Consider the following 25081-nt stretch of genomic DNA (forward strand, 5'->3'; position numbering starts at 1 on the left):
GGGTGGTAGAAGCGTCACCATGGCGACAGTGACGTCATCTCACCCTGGATCTAATTGGAGGAAACCCCGTGGCCCCAGCCGCAGCCCACGGGCCAACCGAGCTTGTGCCCTGCCCGCGCTCGCCCCCGCGGCGGCGCGCTCTGCTCGGATTGGCTGTCGGGGCGCGGGGGGGCGGAGCCCGGCTCGCAGGCCAGGCCGCGATTGGCCGCGTGGGCGCGGGCTGAGCAGCGGGTAGGCTTGCCTGTGCCAACGCCCTTTAGCGCTGGCTCTCGCCGGAGACGGGAGCGGCTCTTTCTCTCCGCCACAGCCCCGAGCGAGGCAGCCGATCGGGTGGCGCCCGCGGCCCGGCCTACCGCAGCGGACTCAGGTGAGCGCGGTGCCGCGTCCCGGCGGCGGGCGCGGGCCCCGCTCCGCCACCACTCAGCCGCCGCGTCCTCCATTTTGTGATCGCGGCGTGGAGCGCTCGGCGGCCCCGGGGAGCGGGAGGCGCAGCCAGCCAGCGCCGCCATTTTCGCACCCGGCGAGGGCCGCCGGCTTCCTCTTTCCGCCCTCCCGCCGCGGGGGCAGCGCCGGCCGCCCTCCATCCCGTCCTCGTCGCCCCCGCGGCCCCCCGCCTCCACCCCCCCCACCCCCCACCCCCCGCCGTCCCCGGGGACGCGGCCGCCCCTGGCCCCCGCCCTCGCCGGGGCCGAGACCCCACCCACCGCCGTGCCACCGCGCTCCCCCACCGGCAGTGCGGGGCCGCCGCGCCCCCCGCCGCCCCCAGGGCCGCCGTCCCGGGGCCGGAGCTGCGGCCGCTGAGGCCGGGCGGGGGGTGGGGGAGAGGCAGGGAAGAAGCCCGGGCCCCGCCGCGCCCCGCCGCCAGGAGGCGAAGCGGGGCCTGGGCCGCCGGCCTGGCCCCGGGCCGCCCCGCCCCGGCCGCTGCGAGGTCCCCTGGCCTCGCCGGCCCCGCGGAGCGCGGGTGCTCGAGGGAGGCGGGTCCCGGGCCCGCTCTGCCAGCCTGTTGGGTTTTAACCCCTTCCTTGCCTCCCCAGGAACGAGCTCGTCCCGCTTTTTTTTTTTTTTTTTTTTCCCGCTTGTCGCAGCTTTGGCACCCGCCTTTCTTCGGCTCTCACCTGCAGGGCTTGTGGCACACGGGGGGAAGGAAGGGCTTTGCGGCCAGCCCCCCCGGGCTTGGTGGTGGCTAGGTGTCCTTCTCCAGGTCCGTGTTTGACAGCATTTTAGTATGTTCACGTAAGGCAAGGAGGAAAAAGCGGGGTGAGGACAAAAAGTCCCCTCTGGTGGAAAACCAGTTATTTCCAGTGCTTGGTCTTAAGGCTGCTGTCCCTTGGCTAGCGCTGAGTATGCCTTCCCCAGTTGGGTTTCTAGGTCGCGGTTTCCCTAGGGGTGGACCCTTGAGACAAGTGCCTCTCCCCTTAGCCCTGCGTGGAAGGGCAGGATGCTGCAGTCTGTCTCTCCACAAGAAGCACCTGGAGATGGGAAAGGGGAGGCAAGGCTCACTGTGACCCTTGGGTTTTGGTAGGTTGTGAGGGGTGGCATAAGATTGTGTTCTGTGGTGTTTTATCCTAGCGTCATGATTACTGTCTTCTTTCCAGCAGGTATTGAGGTGCGTTCTCACATTGCTAGTGTGACATCCCCAGCTTCTCCTGCTTTTGCTACTATACTGCTCTTGCCCCGCTGCCAGCCACCATGGATAAGACCGAGTTGATCCAGAAAGCCAAGCTGGCTGAGCAAGCTGAGCGCTATGATGATATGGCCACCTGCATGAAGGCAGTAACTGAGCAAGGTGCCGAGCTGTCCAACGAGGAGCGCAACCTGCTCTCAGTGGCCTACAAGAACGTAGTGGGGGGGCGGCGCTCTGCCTGGAGGGTCATCTCTAGCATTGAGCAGAAGACAGACACCAGTGACAAGAAGATGCAGCTTATCAAGGACTATCGGGAGAAGGTGGAATCTGAGCTCAGGTCCATCTGCACCACTGTGCTGGTGAGTGTGAGCTTTCCTTTTTCTTCCATTCTTTTTAAAAGAAAGACAGTAGTCATGTGTGCTGCTGCACTGGGGGATAAGACTAGGAACTTGACTGGGGAATATCATGTAAAGTATTATGCTGGGGTAGGTGAAGTCAGTGCAGTAACTTCTACAACCGTTACGTGGGTTACTGTGAGGAGGAAGATCATCTGCACTGTGCTACAGGTCCCGTATGTGTAGAGGTATTTGAGGTACACGATCAATTTTGAGTGTGTATTTGGAGTACGTTTTAGGATGGAGTGATCCATAGGCAGCATTGTGCTACGTAATTGCAGAAATGCAGAGAATTTAGCCTTGTGCCTGTTTGTGCTGTGGATAGTAAGCTTATCTATTCATAAGATAAGCTGTAACAAGGAGAAAACCCCTTTATATCTTCAGATCAGAGCTAATAACCTGTTAAAAGCATTTGAAGTGCTTGGGTGTGCATTTCATTTATTCCTTGTGAAGAAAAATACTCTCAAGGGGTCTTTAAGGGACGTTTTGAGGATTTTTTAAATATAAAATGTGATTTTATGAAGTAAGACATCTGTATTGAAGATGGGAAATAAAGATGTATAGAAATTGGCCTTGTCAGAGTCAAGCTGTCTTCTCAGGGGAATCTTTAAGATGAATTTGCAGTAATTATGGAATAATGTAAAACTAAGGTGTGAAGACTGGCATGACACCCCAGGCATGCATCAAAGCCTAGGAATACATTTTGGTACAAGCAGCGGAATTCCAGATGCTATCGATAGTGAAACTGTACTGTACTGTAGTGGGAGCTGAAGAGACGTGCATCAGCAGTGTGGAGGCTGCTGGACCTTATTCTGTGTGACCAGGGAGTTGTGGCTGCAGGAAGCTTCATGTGTGTAATGCAATAGTAATTGTGTGGCAGATAATCTTCAGAGGTTTATCTGCTCCTCTTAATTACTTTTTGTTGTTGTTGTTGTCTAGTTTTGCTAACATGAGAACAGGAAGAAGCAAGTCGATAAGGAAATAAACGATTTTGAGGTAAATGTATCCTAGATTGGTTTAGGAGACCTGAATTTAAAGCAGACAGGTTTGGAAGTAACTGAATTTTCTTAAGCGTTCTGGTTCACGTACAAGGGAGTACTTCATGCTTCCTTGCATGCTGCCACCTAGGGTTTTTTTGTTTTCTAAATCAGTCAATACGAGTTACCTTTGCTTGAAAATAATTCAGAAATTTATTAGCGTAATGAATCAGTTGAGTTAATTCCTTAACACATTTAAGAGGTCATGGTCTTCCAAAGCAGCTATTTCTACAGTTACAGGCATCATTAAGCTGTAGAACTTTCACTTTTGTGAAAATGATGTGACTTGTGTAGGGCACTGATTCCTATTTCCTGTGACAAGAGTTTCGCTAGAACCTGTGTGATGAGGTGCCAGCATTCATGCTGTTGTCACTTCTCTCGATCTCCTTTACTCAGTGCCCCACTTCAGAACTAACTTCTTGGGACCTCAACATAAAGCTCACTCTTCAGACTTCTTAATCTCCCTCTGTCCTTCTACCAAATCTAGTTCCTAAGAGAAGGTTATGCATAAAATCTCATACTGGTTGCTGTGCCATCGTGACAAGGAGCTCGTGTTTCCTTAGGGAGATTGAACATCTCTGAATAGTAAAGGTAGTGAGCTATTTCACGCAGTGTCTATGCTGAAATTATTTCAGTCACATCAAATGGCAGACAGCAGGTAGTCTGGTAGCCATGCTAACGCAAAGCTGATGTAGGGAAGGCAAGCCCTTCCTGTGCTAGCTGAATTTTTCCCTGCATTCTCGTCTTTCTTTGTTCTCAGCAATGGCCTGGTTGGCAACTCTTCTCTTCCCTTCTCACCTGGAAGGCAGCAGGAAGTAGTGAAGACCAAAACCTGTGTTCTGCCCTGCTGGCAAAGATGTGCCTTCCTTTGGTAGAAGGAGATGTCAGCTATCTACTGGAAGCCTTCTGATTTTTAGTCCTTCTTTGAGGGCCATGTGCAGTTACGTTCTGTTCTGCTTCTCTGCCTTTCCTCTTCTATCTACCGCTCCTTTGATCCATGAGTCAGCATCCAGGAGGTTGGAACTCACAATGTGCAGGCACTACAAAGGACCGGTTTCCTAAAGCTGAGCCACAAAGTAGTTTTAACTCCTCCTTCTTTGAATGATAATTTCTTCTTTACTATAGTAACTGCTTGTAGCTTTTTTAGATCTCTTAAGTTGAATCTCAGAGGTGCTTTTTTAATTCTAGGAAGTAGGAAGGCAGCTAAGCTGAAACAACTGCTGGCAAGTAGTATGGAAAGGTTGTATGTCATCTGGAGTATTTGGATTTAACAAGGGTGGATGTATTGGGTGGAGTGTGACTGCTCTTAGTCATACTACTAACAGTTTTTTTTCAAAAGGCTTTTTTTGTTTTTTTGTTACTGGCATGGCATACCTTTTCAAAATGAAGTAGAACTGTTGTAGAAACCTTCATTTAGAAATACTTGTGCTAGCATTACAAAATACTGCTAATTTTTGATAAAAAAGGCAACAATGCTGAATCTGCAATAACTTCTTTTCCTCTAAAGAATGCTTCAAGCTAATTAGGTAAGGCATTGTTTCAGGGCATGGTTTGATAAGAAGCTTAAATTTAATCACCACTACAATACAAACATCCAAAATCATGTTGAGATATACATATAGATACATAAATAAAAAGAAACCTTTTACTAATTATTTAATTAATGTACAACCACCATCTGTGGTCACAGTAAGATATTCCATCTCATGCCAAGCAGTGAAGACATTTCTTTAACTGCCTGTCTTGCAAGTAGGAGTAGATGTGATTTGAACCCTTTTTAACTGTTAATTTTGTGACTGGTCTTGCAGGTGAGAGTGGCTCTTTAATGAAGAAATGGTATGACTTTGTCAAACAACTTGCACAAATGTTTTATTTGAAAGGTATGGTAGGAGGTTTTATTGAAGTCTCTGTACTGATTGACTAATTCTTTGGTAATGTAGAGAATTAATGTTGAATCATCCCTTATTAGTCAACTGTCTTGTCCTTGAATAAAGAAACAGGTTTGCAACTTAACTTTTTTCAATGTAAAGTTGAACTATGTTGTTTCATATACTCTGTGAGTGCAAAGTTCATGTTTCTTCATATTCTCTGAATGATTTCAAGGTGGGGATACTAGATAATGTAGAAGGGTTGGGTGCAGCAGTAACTTTCATGTGATTAGTGAAATAACATGTGAAACTTTGAAGATCGAATGTACGATATAAGACTAATGCTTTATTGTATATAGACCCTGCAGTTTAGTGACATCATATTTTCAAAAAATGTAACTTTTGAATTGGAACGTCTCTGGGGGAGCGGATCAAACTGCTGGGTTTTCTGAGATCCTCAATCCCAACTACTTGCCCATAGTTTAAAACTCTATGAAGACGCAATGGCTAAAATTATTAGGGCTTGGAAACAACTGTGTCTTGATGGTTACTTACTCCTAATGTCTCTAGCTGAAACTTAAAAGTTTTATTTTAATATGCTTTTAAGTTTTTTGCATAGAAAAGTTACATATATGACGCTTTTCAGTTGTTCCCAAACATGTGTTTTTACCATGTCCTCTGTAAGCAGTTGTACATTGCACTGTGTCAGGCCCATGTTGGCCAGTTGCTCTAGAAATGAGCAAGGGCATCATGAACTTTTAAAAATGGACCAACAGTAACATTACTTGTGCTGTTGATTCTTTTCTGTACCCTGCGACAGTGCCTGCAATGAAATAGTCTTGAGCTGTAGGTGTATCTTATTTGAGTTTTTACTTCTTAAGGTTGAGAGGATGCTTGTAAATGTTTGATCTTCTGTGAGATTGCAGTGTTAATTGTTGAAGGCATGTATTAGTGTGTTGCTCTTGCCAGCTCCCCTTTCCTTCCTTCCTTCCTTCTCACCCCCCACCAAGGTTGCAATGTTGTTACTACTTCTGCTTTGTGTGATTAAGAAACAATAAATGCTAATAAAAACAAGGGTAAAAGTCTATATCCACTTCTGATTTTTATCCATTTTGTTGATCTAGTTCTAAAATTAATCACTTAAAACAAAAATCCCCATGCTAGAAGGTAATGTTCAAAGTGGCGTTTTTCAACAGGACAAGTTCATAGCTTCATTGAAAATGAAGTTGGCATTTTCTTGCAGCAGCAAATAGATTCCTCATGTCAGCTAAAATATCTGATGTGAGATGATGAATAAGCTTTGACCATAGCCCTGTTTTTTTCCTACTGTTACCTTTGGCCTACAGAAAAGTGAAATTTAGATATTTTTTTTTTTACACGTGCAGAAATTTTGCAGATTCAGTAGGTACCAGCTTGATGCTGATATGAACAATATGCTAGGGTTTCATGTCTTGTGACTCCTTTTTCTCTGCTTTCCTATTTTCAGTGAACAGCCAGAGTTTATACAGAAATACATAGTGTTGTAACAGTAAAACTCTGGCATCTGAGTAAAAGAATATTACAGTCTTTTGACACTGGGAACTATGCAGGATGCAGTTTTATTCTGGAGGTCAGGCTAACTAACCACCCAAGTTAATACTACTTTTGGACTTGAATTAGTTGTCCCGATAGTGGTTGGGACAGTGCTTCAAGTATTACTTTTTTGCCTTTTGTAAATTAAAGCAAATGTGATTGACTCATCCTTTTTAAGTAACTGACTGAAAGGACTAGCTACTTCATGACTCAAAGCCAGACCTTAGGTTGGGAACGTTACTTCTTGGCAAATCCAGAATTGTGGAGTGAATGTTAACTGAATGTTTTCATTTGGAATAACGGTCATCTTTTTGATGAAAGGTAATATATGGGGAGAGCGTTGATTCTCCTTTGTGTTCTTAGCATAACTTCCAGCAAATGTCAACACATTTGTGGTAAGAATTGTGGAACTTAATCTTTTCTAGTTTAATATGCTTGAAACTTAAATTCATGATCCAGACTTGCCTTACTTATAGTTGTACCTTCTTTTACTCAGTTTTTGCCCTTCATTAGAATCTGCTGCTGGAGTACTACACTTTTGTGCAAGGAAAACTAAATTCGTTTCTAAGAAAGGACTGACACTTGCAGAAACAAAGCGTAGAATGCACTGAGGTTCTTGAAGTGGCTGAAAACCCAACAAAGTTCAAGGAATTCTGATGGTAGCTGAGGCCTCCATCCCATGCAGTCATTGCTTTCCGCCCCTTACCCCTGCAACTGCATACTGAATTTCTAAAACATACAAGCAGGCTAGTGAAGGATACAGGATAAATGGTAGCAAGGTATTCTGCCTGAGGTTCTGAAAACTTGCGCCATTATGTTATTTGCATGTGCAGTGTCATTTCCTTTTTCAGAAGCTACTGGGGTGAGTTTAGGTCACTGATTTGATTTGCATGGATATCTCCATCTTGAGATAAAGCTGAGAATAGGGTTAACTTATGTCTGTTGAAAGTAAAAAAAGCTGAAGATCAATGGCTTGTCTGTTCTTAAAAGTTTAAGAAATGACTATGAGAGAATTGCACTTCTCTAAAGTCATAGCTCCTAACAGCTTTGAAAGGCTTGTCCTGAATGTTAACATCCTGTAAGAAGCAGGATGTGGAGTAATTGAAAATAAGAAATCATAATACTGATGCAGGTGACTAGCTGTTGAGAATGGGGCAGCCAAAGCCCCATCTATCTCCAGTGTCAAATCCATTTTTTAATGAGGTTAAGCTATAGATTAACTAACCTGGTTGTAGTCAAGGCTTTTAAAGCTTTGTCTATACAATACCTCAGTCCACTTGTACAGTTAGAATTATTAAATTTCCTGGAGGACATTTACTGGTTTGGTGGCCTTGAGAAAGTAGGATGTGCTCACTAAGTAGGACTGGACAAAAAAGACACAAATTCTAATTTTCTGCTAATGCAGTGAAGCTTTTAACAGATTTTTGTAAATCACTGTCATGCTCACCTGCTAGACAGTTGTCTTGCAGGCGTTTCTACTACCTTAGATACTAACATGATGGATGCCTTTTTGAAGTAAAACATAGAAGGCTCTATATCAGAAAGATAGAACTTGATGAGGAAGGAACACAGTCAAGCTTGAAGGTTATCAGCAGTTGATTTCTTTATGATGGCATAAATTGGGGTTTTTCAGCACATTATTAAAGCAGTAGATTTCTGTAGCATAATTTCTGTATGGGCCCAGAAGCTTGGTATTCTGTTTCCAGTAATGGGGGATATCTGCAGAGGAAGGTAGTGAGGAAAATGGGGGCGGGAGGAGGGCGCCGGTAACAATACATGGTTATGCTTTCTTTGTAAGTTTGGTAGGTGAAGATGTATGCTTGATTAGTAAGTGTTTTTATTTGTGTAGATCTTAACCCTTTTTTAGTTTTATGCTCTTGGTTGTAGAGAATGATGGGCCTAGTGCCTCTAGATGTTACTTGCTGTTTGTGTTTAAGTGCTTTTGTACTTGACCATAAACTTGAAGCTAATTTTATCACAGACTAACTAGGTAAGGTAAGTAAGACTGTTCTTGAACACCGCATTTGTGGCACTTAATCCATATACCTCTACTAAGTTCACTGGCCTGACGTTTACAGGTTCCTCCTCATCCTTTCTGCTTCCCAGGATGCTGGAACCAACATCAGAATGCTCCAGCTGAGCATACAGCTGACTTGTAAGCTTGTAATTTGCTAATTCACTCTGTACATCTGAATAACAGTCCACATGAACTGGGCACTTAGACATAGGAGGCAGTAAAAATAATTTAAGTGCCAGGTTTCACATCCTGTGGTTCTATGCACCCACCAAAACATCAGATGTAAAGACCTATGAACTAGAAAGTCCTAAATTAGCTGTGATTTTGCTTGTGCCTTTCTCTTAATTTCTTAAAATAATCAAGGGTTTGATTTACCAGTTTCTAACATTGATAAAGGTTTATTCCTTGCTCTAGCAATCTTTATTCTGTCCCTTAATTTGTACGATCCATCCACTGAAGCAGCTGGATACAGGAGTCATGTTAGGCTCTGGAAATGGAGAACTTTCCATTTGCTCTGATAATACATATTCTAAATACACTACATACACTCTTATGAGACTGTCAGTCTGATATTTTCTGGATAAAATTTCTTCAGGAAGTTCTGTTCTGAAGTTGAATACATTTTGCAAAATTCTTGTAAGCAGAAATTGTTTTAAATGGAGGTAGGTAGCAGGGTCTTAACAATAAAGTCAAGGTTCGCTTGCTATTAGAAATTGTTATAGCAAGGTTATCTGAAATGTTGGCTTCTAGATTTTGTGACTTAAAGGTTAGACTTCATTGTTGTAGGTTTTCTCACTTGGGGAGTAACCAATTACTGGCACGCTTCTAATACACTGAATGAAATAATACATTGCTGGGTTTCCTTCAAGGTGAAGCTGGACAATGCAAAAGGCTCTTCCAGCTGCACTAAGCAATGAGAAGAAAGTGCATCTGTTTCTTTATCTTTCTGGATTTCAGTGATCACAAACCCCTGATCTAGGGCTCCGAAACAGAGAGCAGAACTGAAGCAAGTAAAGCTTTTAGGCCCTCCAGGGTTTATTTATTGTCATAAAAGGCTCAGGTACTTGCACAAGGGCAACATACCTTAAACCCATGTAACTCCTGTATGCTGTTGTTCATTCTGAGTATAGTTGGTCTAGATATATCTAAGTCAATCATTTAATCATACCTTATGGGCTTCTGTAGCTGCAGAGCACAGAAATATTTTTAAATGCAGATTTAGACTTTTTCTATCACATTATGGAAGATCCCAAATGGAGGATGCTGGAAGAAACTTTTAGGTAGTCAGGGTTCTGAAGGGAAGAACTTGATGACAGTAATGCATGTTTACCAAGAGGAAAATAACACTTGAAGTATTTTGAGGAATTAGCAATATGAAAAATGCAATCGTGGAAGAATGTTAGCATTAATTTGAGATAAATCTGTCTGATACCAAGAAAATTTTCCTGAAAGCTTTTGGCTGTGTTGTATGGCCATTGCTTCAGCAAAAATTTACAATTATTGAAAAGGGGTATGACTTTGGGTTTTTTTTTTTTTTTGAGACTCATTTCTACATTTGGCAGGGGGAAACTGGAAAACTTTAGGCTCTTCCATAAAAACTTGAGTAATTCTTTGACTTTCACTGGATTGTTGGTTTTGTCTGATGAAAATCTATAGAAAGGAGAACTTGCATTTCCACACACTTCTAGTTCCTGGCTTACATAGTTCTTTGGGGACCACAGAACTTTCTAATTTCTTGTTTTAGGAGAAATGTAAGCAGTGAATGTAAATGTTAGATGAAATTAATTTCAACCCCAGGTGGGAATAGTGTGGGCAGATATACTGCAGCTGAGGCTTCCAATGCATTTGTTAAGTGGGATTCCAGATACTTCGTTCAGGGCCAGTCCTAAATATTGACTGCCAGTTTTTAAAACTATGTAGACAAAGACTCAATCAAATGGAAAAGACAAATTAGGTCACACTCTCTGTTTCCGTGCCAGGTACATTTGTCTTTGCTTTTGACAGTGCTTTGTCAGGTCATCTTAAGGCCATGCCATTACTGGAAAGGCATACACGTATTTTCCTCAATATATAAACTGAAATACTAATGGTCTTAAGAGGTCTGTATGAAAACTATTTAATGTTCTCACAAAAGGAGTTGATGCATAGAGCCTGAATCCAGAAGGATGAAGAACTTGCTTCTGCTGAATTACACTTTTGAAAGTAAAGTGATCTTACTGTTGCAGCAGGGGACTCTCCCTTTCCTGTCAAGAAAACAAGGGCTGAATGTTAAAACACACCTAGGTTGCAGTGAGTCATACTGTGGACTTTGGAATGACTGATTATACTTGAAGTAGTCAAGAAGTCTTAATACCAGTTTACTAGATGATTAAAATAGGCAGTCATTTGTGAGTAGAAGCATTATTGAAAGGTCTGAGCCTATGCCAATCGTTTGTGCTGTCAAACACTTTGGAACATTTGATGTATTTAAGTTCATATTCAACAGTTATATTAAGGGAATATATTGGTCTGAGCTGCCTCACCAACTTCTTAGCTGTACTTCTTGACTGCAGCTAGGGTGGAAACCCTGTATGCTGTGCTTGTAGGTGGTTTTTCTCATTGGAGCTGGATGGACCTTCAGAAATACTTAAGACTGAAGAATTTCACCAAGTATTTTGCGTGCTGCAGCCCCAGCTGAATTTATGTAGTGTCACACACTTCGTGTGGTGTGCCTGTTGGATGCAAGCTGTTCATCTTCTAGATGGGACTGTGACATAGAATCCATGTTCAGGGTGGTGAGTTAACTTGCTAAAAAAACTGGTGTTGACATGCACTCTGCATGTGCATTATTTTTAAGGAACCTTGTCTCAAAATAGTTTTATTTTGAAACAGTTTATTCACTTGCCTGTGACCATTTGGTTCTGTGGGGTTTGGCCAATAAGTGTGCACTGTTATAGGCAAGTACAACGTTAAGTAATCAGAGTTACTTGCTGTCACCCATGTAACACGTGTTCTGGTGGCTAGCTTTGATACTCCTTAAAAAAAAAACCAACCCAAAAGTACTTTAAAGCTCAAAATGGGGAACATTCAGTGTAAACTCAGGAAGGGAAGGAACACCTGGGAAACAGCCATAAAACTCAATCTAGTCTCTGTAAGACCTGTGAAAATCAGTACTGTCTGCTGGCAGGTCTGACAAGCACTTGGACAGTAGAGAACTTCTGAGCAGTTGATTTGAAGTTCAAGCTGGTGTGTTTTGTTTTGTTTTTTTCTTCACCTCATTGAACTTTTTCCATCATGGGGTGAGGAGGAATGTAAAAAATTTTTATATTATATGCATTGATATTGATTAGTTTGTTCTTGTATCAAAAAAGAGTAATATCACTGGATATTTTTTTCTCTAGGTGTTTTTTGTGTCATGAGTTAAAGCCCAGCAGAGGACTTTGTCTTAAATTACTAAAACCTGCAAGTACAAATTACTTGCACAAACTGTTCTGATGTTTGCTTTTAAAGAATAGCATTTAAAATCATATGGCCAAAAGATGAAGATGGTGTTGGAATAAGGTGTTTTAAACAACTTGAAGTAAGATATATGGGCCTTAGACTCAAGAATATTGCTGAAAGAGTCTGACTTGAAAATCAAACTTTACATAGACTTTAGTCACAAAATTCTATGCCAGCAATTTTGGACATCGGCACACTCCTTCCTCCTTGCTAAAATGCAGCAACTTAATCAGTTTATATGTATGGGGGCAAACTTTTGGAGAGCGTTGCTGCATATGATGGTTGCTTTTACATTGACTTTTTTTTCCTTATGGTGGAGCAAAAGTAACAATATACTGTACTAAGTTGGTGAGAAGTGCAAATGGAAATGTAGATCAGTCTTTTAATAGCATAACATTAAATAACTTGGTGCTGGTGATGTGACCCAAACATGTCATGGGTGTTGACATCTGAGTGATGGTGGCATTGCAAATATTTTGAGTTACTTCAGTTTACCACATTGCGAACTTCTGTCGGTACCTAGGTACTTGATATCTTTAGTTTGCTTTGAAAATTGACCTTAAACGACTTGTGATCAGTAGACAATCTCTGGAGCTGACCTGGTTCATGTTCATCCTGTGGTATTTAATGGGTAAGTGTGAACAATGTATCTATTAGCTAATGGTATTGGAATATACGTAGAGACTTATGTATTTGCTTTTCTTATTGAAGTCCAAGTCTAAATGACTCTCAAAGGTCAATTTGGTATTCAAGATTATTTTTTTAATTCATCTTTGCTGTCAAGATTCTTTATAGCTAAATATGTGGGAAGACAGAACAGCACAGATCAGATAGTGGTGGTATTTTTCTGCCACTTGAACCTACCACACAGTTAAATTGTATTAAAAGTATTTAGTGTACACTGTGGTTGAACTTGATGACTCAATCAGGCCTGCCTTTTAAAACAGGCTTAGATGGGGGAGGTTGGTGGGATTTTCTGTTTGGATGTCAGCTTTTAAAAGAAGGGGCTGTCTTGAAAACAGGTAACAGAAAGCATGTGGAGTGGGACTGGTGCATGAATTCCAGGGGAAGCGTGCATGGTGTATGTAAGGAGAGGCTGGCTGGATGCACATACAACAAATAATTATGAAGGAGCTGTGTCTTCAGGGAGCTTCTTTGTCTGTATCAGGCACTTCAAGTAAAGATATGGCTGGCATATTCCTTTAGGGCTTGCTTTTCATAAAGCTGAAATAATGGGGAAGTGATGAGAGCAGATGAATTAAGCTTAATGTTTCTGGCTCAGGTTAATTGCAGTGGTCTGATACTACAAGGGCATGTTTAACCCTTGTTCCTGCTTAAGCAGAGGGGAAAAGAGACTAAGAAAGGACAGTTACTCAGCTGGGAAAGAACCGGAGAAGGATCCAAAAAGGCAATTGAAATGTACCTTTCTCTCGGCATGTAAAGGAATAAGTCTGCCAATGGAGAGAAAAATAAAAGAAATAAATTTCAGCTTTAAAGGGGGAAGAAATGGATTGTTGCCAGGCTCCTAGCCTGCTCCCCATGGCTCCTTCATGCAGCTGCAGATCTGTTCCAGGGACTGGTAGCCCTTTGTTGCTGGCATCTCTTTAATAAATAAATAAGCCTGCCTTCTGTAGGAGGGGAAAAGAATATGAGAATATGGTGCTATTAGGATGGCAAGAGTGTTAGCACACTGTGAAGGTAGAAATAAATTGAGATGGATGAGCAACACTAATGAGAAGTGGGGTGGGAAATCCTGTCATGCTACGGGAGGACCAGCGCGCCACTTGAGAATAATGTATTGGTGTGGGGGAAGTAGCAGAGACCAACCACAAGCTGTCCGAGTGCAAACCTATTCTAATGCAACCACACCAGGACACGAAGGGTCTGGCTTGAGGATAGAGTTTTGTTTCCTGTGTCTTCTTACTGGTGGTGGTTCTGAGAGTCCCTCACCAACAGGGCAGGCCTTGAGCTCAAACATCATGTGGCTTTTCATGGCAGCGTCTGAGTGAGGCATGTGTGACATTGTAGAGCATGTAACTGCTGGTTGTTCAGGTCTTGGTTTAGAAGGTGATAAGAACAGTTGCAGTTCTTAATGATGATGGCAACTATATTTTGATACATAACTTTCTCTAACAAAAAAAAAAGTGATGGGCATGTTTGCTGTATGTGAACGTGGATGGCAGTCTACTGTATTGGCTGACTTCATCACAGAATCATACCTGTGGCAGTGCCTGCCTCTCTTTAGGTAAAATTTATCGTAATAGATTTTGAGGTTGGCTGTGGTCTGCTTCATTGCTCAGGTTGCCTGTATTCATTTTACTATCAACTGATGTTTAAAATGAGGGTTTCTGGCTGATTGCTCTCTGATGGAAAGGTAGAAAAGCCCAAGTGGGGAAAGATAGAGAACAGATGTAGGAAATATTGAGTTTTCCTGGCTATTACTGACTCACAAGAGTGTAAAGTAAATAATATAGCTTATTGTGCTGTCTACTCTCACTGCCCTGCCAACATTTTGTCTGTTAGAGGGAGGGTAAGATGCCTTCCAAGAAAATATGATGATGTCCTGACATGAATGGCTCACTAAGTGTACCAAATACATTAATGATTTGAAAGATAACATCTGGATAGATAAATAATTAGCTTTACTCAACGTCTGTTTGTATTCTGTTCTATCCTACATGATTCATAAATGAGATCTTGTTCCATTTAAGACTATTAAAAAACCAAAACCAGATACATAAAGTCCAGAACGAGGATGTTCCACCCTAGCTGATAGAGGCACAGATCTCTCCCTTACCATGCACTGTGGTAAGGATTAGGAGGCCCTCAAGACGAACTGGGAGTGGGAGCTGCTGACTAGGCAGTTCAGCTCCTCCAACTGAGGACAGCCTAGGAAATAAAGCACTGTATGTAACCCGCTCTTTGCTGTCTGAAAAACTGCAGTTCACTCCCAGCATCCACTTTTTTCTCTCAGTTTCTCAGAAATCTGCACAGAACCACTGTTTTTCAAACCTGCATAGTGGAGGCAGCGCTTTCAGAATGCACTGCCATACAGGCTGCAGCACTACACGTTTGCGGTAGGACTGGGGCCATGGCAGAATCCTTCTGTGCTCCTGGAAGAAGCGTGTGGCCTACCCCATCTGAAAAAAAAAAAAAAAGTGGGCATAATGCTCTAAGGAATGTAGGTTTGAGGCTCAGTTTAAATTAGATACGCTAAAGCTCTCCTGTAAACATTATTTAGTGTACACTAGATTAGTTAGTATTTTTAAGTTATAACCAAGCCACATCAGTTATGCATGGTACTCTACTGCTAGAGCTACCTTCCAAAGACAGACTTTTGTGAGAAGATCAGTAATATTTTTTGTGTGCTAAGTTTACAATAAATCTTTAGGGTTTGGAAGGCAAAACCTAAACAATTCCCTTGTTGATGTAGTTGTAACATCTTGAGAAGTTTTATTTCAGCATTTAAAAGAAAAATCAGAGATGAAGTTATGTCAAATATCTGGTTTAAAATCCCATACAACATATCTTTCTTGGTTGTCTGGTCAGTGCTCCTTAGACTATGGCATAGTTTTTTCAGATCTAGTCTGAGCACATGGATAAATCACATCTCTGCTGCTTAATGCAGTCCCTACCTTAGGATGATCTTTAAAGGCTGGTAGTTACTCTTTGATCGTGACTGATTTAAGGAACCTTTTTAAAAGTAGGTGTATTACACGTAAGCTTTCATCATTCTGGGCAGTTTCTTGTAAAAATCAAACTTCTGTGTTAAACTTGAGGTTACTGCATTGTTGTCTCTGAGACTTTGAAACTGGTTTGTGTAGTGTTGTGCTTTTATGGCTGGTATTGACATCTGTCATAGGAGAAAAGCATCAAGAAAACATTGAGCCAAAATGTGAAGTTTTTCTCATTGCAGAAACCTGTAGGGTAGGAATAACTCATTTTAATACGGGGGATGTCTCATGCAAAATAACAGTATTAATATGAGGTTGTATTACCCATCTGCCTACTATGTCTTAACTGTTGTTTTGAAACATACCTAAGGTTTTGCTGCTTTTTCCATAACACCAGTGAGGTGTACCGTTCAACATGCTTGCTCGAGCCCTTGCATACTTCACTGTGTTAAACTGTTATACAAATTCCCCACTTATCCCTGTGCCATACTAGCCAGTGTCTAGTCTTTGGCAGTGGTTTTCTAGCCTTACAGAAAGCCTTAAAAATGTCTGTTTCTGATCTGGTAAGTGGAAGGGTATGTCAGGCTCAGTATCATCTTACCCTCCTGCTGTTTTCTCTAGAGTGGTAATAAGAGCACTTGCAACTCTTTACTGTTTCTTAATGCCTTGGTAGGGGGATCTCTGAAGGGAGCTTGTCTGTGGAGCTATATGCAATATTACATCCGTGGTAAGCACACTGCGTGGACACAAAGATGTTTTTTTCACCCAGTTGGAAGTACCCTACTACACGTGTTGATTTAAAATAATTGCCAACACCTCAAATGGAATTGGAATGAGTATGTGCTTTCAGCAGGATTGCTCTGCTACTGTTGATTATTAAAGGAAGTAATAATGGTATGGTCGCATGCTAGGGAGTAGGTTTGTGTCTCAAATTAGCTCATTTTGATTATAGTGCTACAGTTGCTAATTAAAATGCTCCTGGTTTTTGCCTTGAAAGCGTACAGTTCCTTAAACATTTTCTTTGTAGCTGTTTCATGAATTTGGATATATGTTCCTGTAACAAAAATCTTACTTAACTAACCACAGTTTGCAAGCTTTGTGGAAACTTTCTGCTGCTTTTATGACCTGTTTATTTTCCAAGTAACTGGATGCAGATCTTTATCACTTAAATTCTTAGTGTAAAGTTGCTCTGAGTATTGTGGGATTTTCCCTGAGTCTATTAGAGCTTATTTGCATCTTTTGTCAACTCCAGAGAAGATGGGTTGGTTGTGGCAATGAGTTGGGTAAAATTGCCAGGTCTCAGGGACAAGGAGGTGAGCCAGAAACTGTTTTCCTCCTCATCAGTTCTCTGAAGTACCCCGTTCACTGGGGAAAAATCCTGTGCCTCTTCTCTCCTTCACCTTCACCCCTGCCTTGGAAGGGCTAGGAGGCCTTGTAGCCTTGGAGAGAGACTTATCTCCTCTTGCTGGAGGCTTGTAAACCTTTCCCTGTCCCTCTGGCTATCAGATAGGAGAGCTGTGAGCCAAGGGAGCAACCTTAGCAGCAGTTCAGGGTGTGCTAGAGCACTAGATAGCTCTTCCCGTTCCCGGCAGCAGCAGGGCAGACATGAAGGATGCCTCCCCGCTGTGCTGGAGGCTGGCTACCGAATAGATGGGTGTGAATCCTTGGTGCTCTCTGGTAGGTGGGCTGGAGATTCCTTATCACAAGTCTCATGAATGCAATTTATAAAAAAAATTAGCAGAGTTGTTTTTCTTACTTTTTTTTTTCCTGTGAAGTGGGAATAAGTTCTTATTTATAAATAGCTTTGAAACTTTCTGCATAGTGTTTCATTTTTCCAGTAAAAGCTTACTCATTTGCAACAACATTTCTGAAATGAGAAGTGCATATCCTGAAAGTAAACTCGGTCCTGAAACTATATGCCACTAAACCATTTCTTGTTACTTTTTCTGCAGTATGATCAGATGATGACTGGTCATTTTAATGTACTCTCTAGCTTTGTGCCTTTACACAGGTTGTTTAAATGAGTGTGCCTCTATCTAAAATGCCCTTAAAACTCCTTTTTTCCTTGTAGCAAACATTTGAGTCCATCCGGACTTTCTGGAGAGACGAAAAATAGATTGAACTTAGTTGCAACAGTGTATGTAATATGTCGTTGTCTTTTTTGTTGTTTCAGGAGCTGTTGGACAAATATTTAATAGCTAATGCAACTAATCCAGAGAGCAAGGTGTTCTACCTGAAGATGAAGGGAGACTACTTCCGATACCTTGCTGAAGTTGCCTGTGGTGATGACAGAAAACGTAAGTACCTTGTGGTCTTTGGGTCTTTGATAGCTAATGAACTTCAGGTTTGGGCCATGGGTGAGAACAGTAAATGAAGTACACATGCCCGTATCTTACTCTGAATTCATGTGAGTTAGATGAGTGGGAACAACTACGTTTCTGTTGGAAATCTCCAGTGTTTACGCAGAGAGTAAAATTCTGAATAGACCTTAAGCATAGTAGGCTAGGGAATTTTAGCTGGTATTCCTGCCATCTATCCTAAATTTCTGGATAGATGTTCCATAATGCTTATTCAGAGCTTCTGGAGAACAAGTTAGGTGAAGGTCTGCTAACATATTTAATGTTGTTTGTTTGTATTTATTTACTAAAATAAAGTTGGTGAGGAAGAGTAAACAGGTTTCTGCAACATTTTTTACTCCATGATGGAGTTCTGTTGATCTGTAAGTTTTAATCATTTCAGTGTGAAGCAGGCTTCATTGTAGTCACCTAAGGTTATAAAGAAGCAACAAAATTACTAGGTCGGTAAACTATCCAAAAAAGTGTGAGCTGCGCTCTGAAACGGTTGATGTTCACGGGGATAATACTGTCCCTGTAATTTTAGTTTGCCATTTTGGATCCAGCAGAAAAGGCCTGGAAAACTTCACAGCTGGTACTGTCACTTGATACTGGGCATCCTGAGAATGTAGAACATTCCTTGAAGTTAGAAGATGTGCATAGGTGGTTGTAAGTAACTCAGGATGCTCTTCTGGGGAGGATTTTAACTCTCTATTCAGAGGATGTATTGAATTAAGTGTTAGAACTGTCTTGCAAGGTGCCCAGATACTGTTGTGATGTTAAAAACTCTTGGTATGGCATAAGCTAGTGATACGTTTCTACATAACAAACTAAAATTAGTCCTGCAATGATGCTGTGACACAGAAAGGAGTGTGTTGGAGTGGGCAGAGTGCTGAAGTGACTGTCCCTTTGGGTTGGGCATTGTAGGCATCTGACAGCGTTGGCTATTTTAAACCGATTGAATTGCAAAGTAGGAGGACAGAGCTGATTTGTCATTTAAATAAAGGCTTTGTTAGCCTCCTTGTATTGTAGGAGCCTTTAAGTTGAAAGATGAAAATACACAAAATAGAGTAAAAGACTTTGCATTAATGAGTTGCATTCAGAAATTCTTAACCCTTTGCCTGATTCGAATGACAACAGCAGGTCCAAGTGTAGCAGAGACAACTTGTCTTTGGTTTTCACAAAGATAATCTGATTTATATTTTGTCTCAAGCAACAGTTACAAATCTGTGGGCTTGACTCAGCAGAGAAATAGCAGTTTATCTTGGCTAAAAAGACTGCATTTAAAGTGATATGCGTGCTGATATGGGTGTTTACTGTAAAAGAGGGACTGATTGATAAACTTATTAGCAGATCTTGGTGTTTTGCGGGGAAGTTACAGCTTATATGTATCACCATGCGTACATTTTGTGCTTGGCTCCTTGCAAACTTCTAGGAGTTTTACTTGAAGCTTTTCTGATGTTCCACCTCTAAACATCTGTTTATTTTCTCAGTTTCAAATATATTTTATGTACTTATAAGCTAACTTATTTCCTGCATTTGCTAGGTTTCTTGCCTTTTTTCACCTGTTCTCAACAAATGAATAGTCCATTAGCACTCATTACAGTGTGAGTACTGAAAAACCCAAGTCTGTGTTGTGACTCTTTTGAATACTTAACAGATTTTACTTACCAAACTCTTTTTTTCCCAGCCCTTTCTAGAGCAATTATGGTGTTAGCTCCCTCAGAGAGCTCTATTCTGAGCTCTGACAATGGCCTTTCTTTTCATGCAGTCTCCTTCCATTCTGCAGGCATGTTTAGGGTAGCTGTTGGCCCTTTGGTTGTCTACTGGAAGAGAATCTGGAATAGACTATATGTCACACTCTTAAAGTACTCACTCTGGTCTGGTAACCTCTTTTCTCTGTGGTATTTCTCCCAGTTATTTTGGGCATGACCTTGTTTTTTTTTATATTGACCTATCTACGCCCAATTTTTGGAGGCAGACTTTCAGTTTTTCAGGAACATGCAGTACATGCCTTCCAAACTTCCTCAAGAAGCAGTAGGGCTGTACAGACAGTAAGTAGCCTTCTTTACTCTGCATACCCAACTCACAGGAGCATGTCTGTTCTGTGCAAGGAATGAAGCAGGAGTTCTGTAGAAAAAGTAATGCACAGATATTTTTTTTTTGTACCTGAAGTATCAAAGGCCATTGAGGCAATACAGTCATCTTGGATGTTTGTATTTACTAATTTTTGCGTGTTTATCTGTCTTTTGAATACCTTTGCTCTGTAGTAGCTTAATTAGCTCCCTGTGTTTTGTCAGTGGGGCAGCTGTACTTTAAAATGGGTTTAAAATAGTTGCCTTGATTAAAGTGCAGTGTTTTGCTAAGAGTGGGCTTAAATAGAGGACTGTTCAGTCTCCTACTAATGGAGTACTTTAGGTAGTCATAGCTTATTTAAAAAAAAAAAGGACCCAAAAAACCCTTAATGTTTCTCATTCTTTTAACAGAAACAATAGAAAACTCACAGGGAGCTTACCAGGAGGCATTTGATATCAGCAAGAAGGAGATGCAGCCAACACATCCAATTCGCTTGGGTCTAGCTCTTAACTTCTCTGTATTTTATTATGAGATTCTCAACAATCCTGAGCTTGCCTGCACACTGGCAAAGACAGTAAGTTACTTCTTTCTTCTGTATGCCTGCAGGGACAGTAGAAGAGAGTTTATGCTTAAAATAACGTGAATGATTATTTCCTAGAGTTTATGCAGGAAATGATCCTATTTAATGTATCTGGTTTCCAAGCTCATATTGTTAGTGGGATTAAAGGGACACAAGTGGGCTGTATTTACAATGTGACTTAAATTTTCAGCAACATGGCAAGTTTTTATTATGCCTTTATTATGCTTCTGTTTCAAACAAAGCAATTCAGGACATTAACTTCCAATGTAACTTTTTTTTAAGCTACCATTACTGATAGGTTTAGCTTCTGGTTGTTTAATGATCAGTTAATAGAAAGACTAAAGACAGTTTAATTATTCCAGGCGTTTGATGAGGCTATTGCAGAACTTGATACACTGAACGAAGACTCATACAAAGACAGTACTCTCATCATGCAGTTGCTTAGAGACAACCTAACAGTAAGTTGCCTTTTTATGTGCTATCTGGTTCTGTAACCATGTATTTGCTTAGTAGGACTGAATTTGTGATGAAACAAAACCCTTTCGCTCTAGCACAAAAACATAGCACTGATTTGGGCTGTTTACCCTACTATACCTTTTCATAATTTAGTTTGAATATAGTGTAAGTTGATGTCAGCAACTTCATGCTGTGTAATCTAGAATAACAGCTTGGATAGCTCACATTCTTCGTTGTTTGATGGCCTTTTCAGTGGAGGGGGAGAAGGTGCATTCAGCTAACAACATACAAGATGGGACAAGGAGTCAAAAAATAGTAGTCTGTGATCTGTCAGGGATTCTTAATCAAGCTTTTTGATGACTACCTCAGAAACAAAATGTCTTTCCTGTTGTATTTCCAGTGCAGCTTGCTTTATTCATTTTACTGATTTTCATTTAAAAGATCCAGAATTTCAATGTATTAAGAATAAAATCAGTTGATGTTTGAGTACGTATTATAATGATTAACCATTTAAGAAAAGTGCCTAATGGAACCACTAGGTTCTATTAAAATATGTAACTAAGGCAATTTTTTAGGGAATATCCTCTCTGCATTTCACTGCATTTAAAATTACAGCAACATTTATTATTTTGCAATACGACTTCAGTAGGAAAATCTTTTTTATTAGCACTGTAAAATGCTTAGCTTCAATAACCAAAATGGCAATCTTCACTTTCAGGATTCAGACCGCTGCTTTTGAAATTGATGTTGCTCTTGAAGCTACCATTCAGACTTGTTGAATGATCTAGGATCAATGGCATAACTTGCTATTAAGCACAAAAGCCTGGATCTGTTCAGAACACTGCTCTGCCTCTAATACCTGAGGTGCATAGCTAGTTGTGCCCTGTGCATGGGGAACGATTTCCAATTACCTCTCTCCAAGCAAGTATACTTCTGTGCACTGGTACTTCGTAGACATCCTTAAGTCTAATTCATTGTCATTTCTATACAGTCAATAATTGTCCCTCTTTGGAAGTAAAGCTCTGCGTCTGAAAGCTGACACTGTTTTTCTTTTCTTTCTAGTTATGGACATCAGACAGTGCAGGAGAAGAATGTGATGCTGCAGAAGGTGCAGAAAACTAAACTGCACGTGGGGTGTCATTCTCCCTTTCCTTCTCAAGAAACCTTTTTACACGTCTCCATTCCTTATAGCTCCACTTGGATTTCCTATAGCAAAGAAAACCCATCCATGTGTACGGAAATCAATTTATAGTCTTTTCACACTGCAGCTTTGGGAAAACTCCATTCCTTGATTTGTGTTTGTCCTGGCCTTCCTGGTGTGCGGTTACTGCTGTAGAAAAGTATTAATAGCTTCATTTCATATAAACATAAGTAACTTCCAAACACTTATGTAGCGGACTAAAGTGTACCTGGTATTTAAAAAGAAATCTGAACCAGTTCCTGCCAGTTGACTGTGTTTTGTATTACAGTAAGATATGAAAATGTAGTTAATTGCAACTAAAGAGTGTTCCACATAGCTTTTAATTCTCCACATTCCCTTCTTATTCTGCAGGGTTTCCTTTCCATAATTGACTTTCACATGCTACTGTGTATCCTTTTCAGTAGGAATATGGAAGTATTGGGCCAGATCAAGTTGAGCATTTCTAGTTTGGAAAATGACAAATTGACTTGCTTCCTGTATCATGTAATACAGAAGCTTGTGTGTTCGAAAACAGGGGCTTCTCTTAATCTTCAGTTGCTGCTGTTTAAGTTGATATCCCTTCCCAATAAAAGTTCACTTACACTCCTGCCTTTGTAGTTCTGGTATTCACTTTACTATGTATTAGAAGCAGCATGTTACTGCCGGAGTACAGGCAGTGCTTTTTGGCAGACTAAAGTGCATGTCATTTCTTAATACACTGGAATGGGAAAACCAATTGAAGTTCACATGTCCAAGTATAAAATTTAGTACTTTTCCATGCAGGTTTGTGCACATGTGAGAAGGTGTCAAGTTTGTCCAGTGATTGTTATTTAGAGAGTTTGGACCACTATTGTGTGTTGCTAATCATTGACTGTAGTCCCAAAAAAGCCTTGTGAAAATGTTATGCCCTCTGTAACAGCAAAGTAACATTAAATAAAATTACATTTTATAAACCACTTACTGTTGACTTGTAACAATTCCATGTAATCACTTAAGGGCTAAACTTAAATGTAAGTATCTTGTGCTAGAAGTATCTTTCTCAAATTTAGTGCATACTTTTAAAAAGTCTGCTCTTAAATGAACTCATTTTATGAAAATATCCTGCATAACTTTTCACAGTTAACCTGACATGTGGACTTCTTAATAACTAAATCCACTTGAGCTAATGGCTTCACCTTAATAATGACCTAAGAAAAAATAGCCAATTTCTTGGTATTCTTCCATGGCATGCAAATCTTCTCATCTAAATTATGCATTTTTTTATAATTGCTTGAAATTCTCTGATCTGTTCTCCTGTTGTGTTTTTTTCACTGATGGTCATCGTTATTATTACAGTGTTCCAGCTACACTTGTAGTAATGCAGAGGAATTTGTCCTGCTCTAGAACAGTAGTTCGTGTGCTGCCACATCATAATATGCTTTCTGTTGTTCTTAGACTGCTTTTAGTATTACTGTTTCCCCCAATTCTTGGAGCTTTTTGTAATAATACATGGCTCTGCGCTTTTTTCCCCGCCTTTTTTTTTTTCTTTTCTCCCCTAGATCTCTTAAGAGTTTTTTCCTAAACCTCTACCTCTTAGTTTCCCATGTTGGTGGGTTTTTGAAAATATTTAACTCCTATTAGTGTCCTGGCTAGACAGGATATGACATTATGAAAAAGGACATATTTCTAGTCCTTGCAGGCTTCTGATGGTACAGCTTCCACCTTCCATGTTTTTGTTCATTCTTTGAGTGTGCACAATGAGTGTTCCTACAATAAAACTGTTCAGATTATGTGCTTCAATTGACATGCATTGCTTTTTTTTTTAAAAAGAAACAACAAACAAAAAACCCAACAAAACTGTATCAATTCCATTTTCTTCATGCAGTCACTTTGAATTGCTGTCAAAGTATTGTGTGGCAGGATTCTACATAAACTCATATGCTTCGTAATTGGTGTTTTGGTTTCATAATTTCTTCCCCTCCCCCGTGCATTTCTTATTGATCCTTTATTTGTTTCATAAAGGTTTTTAACTCCAAAGTGCTCCCATTCTCTAGTAAAGATGTTTCGGTACTGATGTTAGGAATGAACTTTATCTACTCATGTAAGAGTTTGCTTTGTTTGCTGTCTTCTGGAGTGCTGCTGTCTTAGCGTGCATTACATTGTCAGCTAACGCTGTTCTCTTGTTTCCTTCCTTTTGCAACTTGTTGGGATAGCTGTCAGTTTTCCTTACAGGAACAGTATCTGGGGCTTATATCTAGATTATAGCTTAATTTATTAAATGCTTTTTCTAATGTCTATCAAGCTGGGCAAATTCTAGCTGTCTCTTGTTCACTGCATCTACATTTTGCACAAAAAATAAGTCTTGAAACTGCAACATCAGCTCTTGAACTTTAATAATAATGAATGCAGCATCATCTTTCTTCATACTGTTACTTGCAGAATTTGGCCATTGATGTGTATTTTTTGGAAGGGGAAGGAATGAAAGGTGTAGGGGAATAGGATGATGGTACAAAAAAGGAATAGACTGTAATTCCCAAAGTGAATTTGCCTAGTCCCCCCCTCCCAGGTAGATTCATTATTAGTGCAACACCCCAAGTAGTTAGGTGCATTCATGTGGTATTATGGTTTCCAGCTTCAGGAGATAATTTGCATGCACTTACATGCTGCTCCGCAGCTTAGGAAATGCTGGACAGACTAACACCTCAAATCCTGAACCATACTTATTCTTTGTGAGCCAGACATACAATTGACAATGCAATCTAAGACACCTTAGTAAAACAACAGTGTTTTGTTAGATTAAGGATGGGATT

General features: G+C 40.8%; 1 protein-coding gene across 3 annotated transcripts; it reads left to right on the top strand.

Annotated features, from left to right (window-relative positions):
• Window positions 1-210: 210 nt before the first annotated feature.
• YWHAQ (tyrosine 3-monooxygenase/tryptophan 5-monooxygenase activation protein theta) lies at window positions 211-23248 on the top strand. 3 transcript variants are annotated; one of them, XM_069805823.1, is made up of 6 exons: window positions 211-367; window positions 1599-1983; window positions 17841-17964; window positions 20487-20650; window positions 21019-21114; window positions 22175-23248. In XM_069805823.1, the coding sequence occupies exons 2-6, from the start codon at window positions 1690-1692 to the stop codon at window positions 22232-22234; spliced, it is 738 nt and encodes a 245-aa protein (XP_069661924.1). In that variant the 5' UTR covers window positions 211-367; window positions 1599-1689; the 3' UTR covers window positions 22235-23248. The 3 variants fall into 3 exon arrangements, with proteins under 3 accessions (XP_069661924.1, XP_069661925.1, XP_069661926.1); XM_069805824.1 differs by having other exon boundaries at window positions 220-367; window positions 1596-1983; XM_069805825.1 differs by having other exon boundaries at window positions 232-376; window positions 1607-1983.
• The last annotated feature ends 1833 nt before the right edge of the window (window positions 23249-25081 follow it).

The sequence above is a fragment of the Haliaeetus albicilla genome, chromosome 18, assembly GCF_947461875.1.
Source record: "Haliaeetus albicilla chromosome 18, bHalAlb1.1, whole genome shotgun sequence".
Classification (NCBI taxonomy): Eukaryota; Metazoa; Chordata; class Aves; order Accipitriformes; family Accipitridae; genus Haliaeetus; species Haliaeetus albicilla.

Excerpts from the sequence above, each read along its gene's own strand:
- YWHAQ (XM_069805823.1), top strand. The coding sequence starts at position 1,690 with ATGGATAAGACCGAGTTGATCCAGAAAGCCAAGCTGGCTGAGCAAGCT. Across the intron at positions 1,984-17,840 it reads CCATCTGCACCACTGTGCTG|GAGCTGTTGGACAAATATTT; the intron begins GTGAGTGTGAGC and ends TTGTTGTTTCAG. Across the intron at positions 21,115-22,174 it reads TGCTTAGAGACAACCTAACA|TTATGGACATCAGACAGTGC; the intron begins GTAAGTTGCCTT and ends TTTTCTTTCTAG.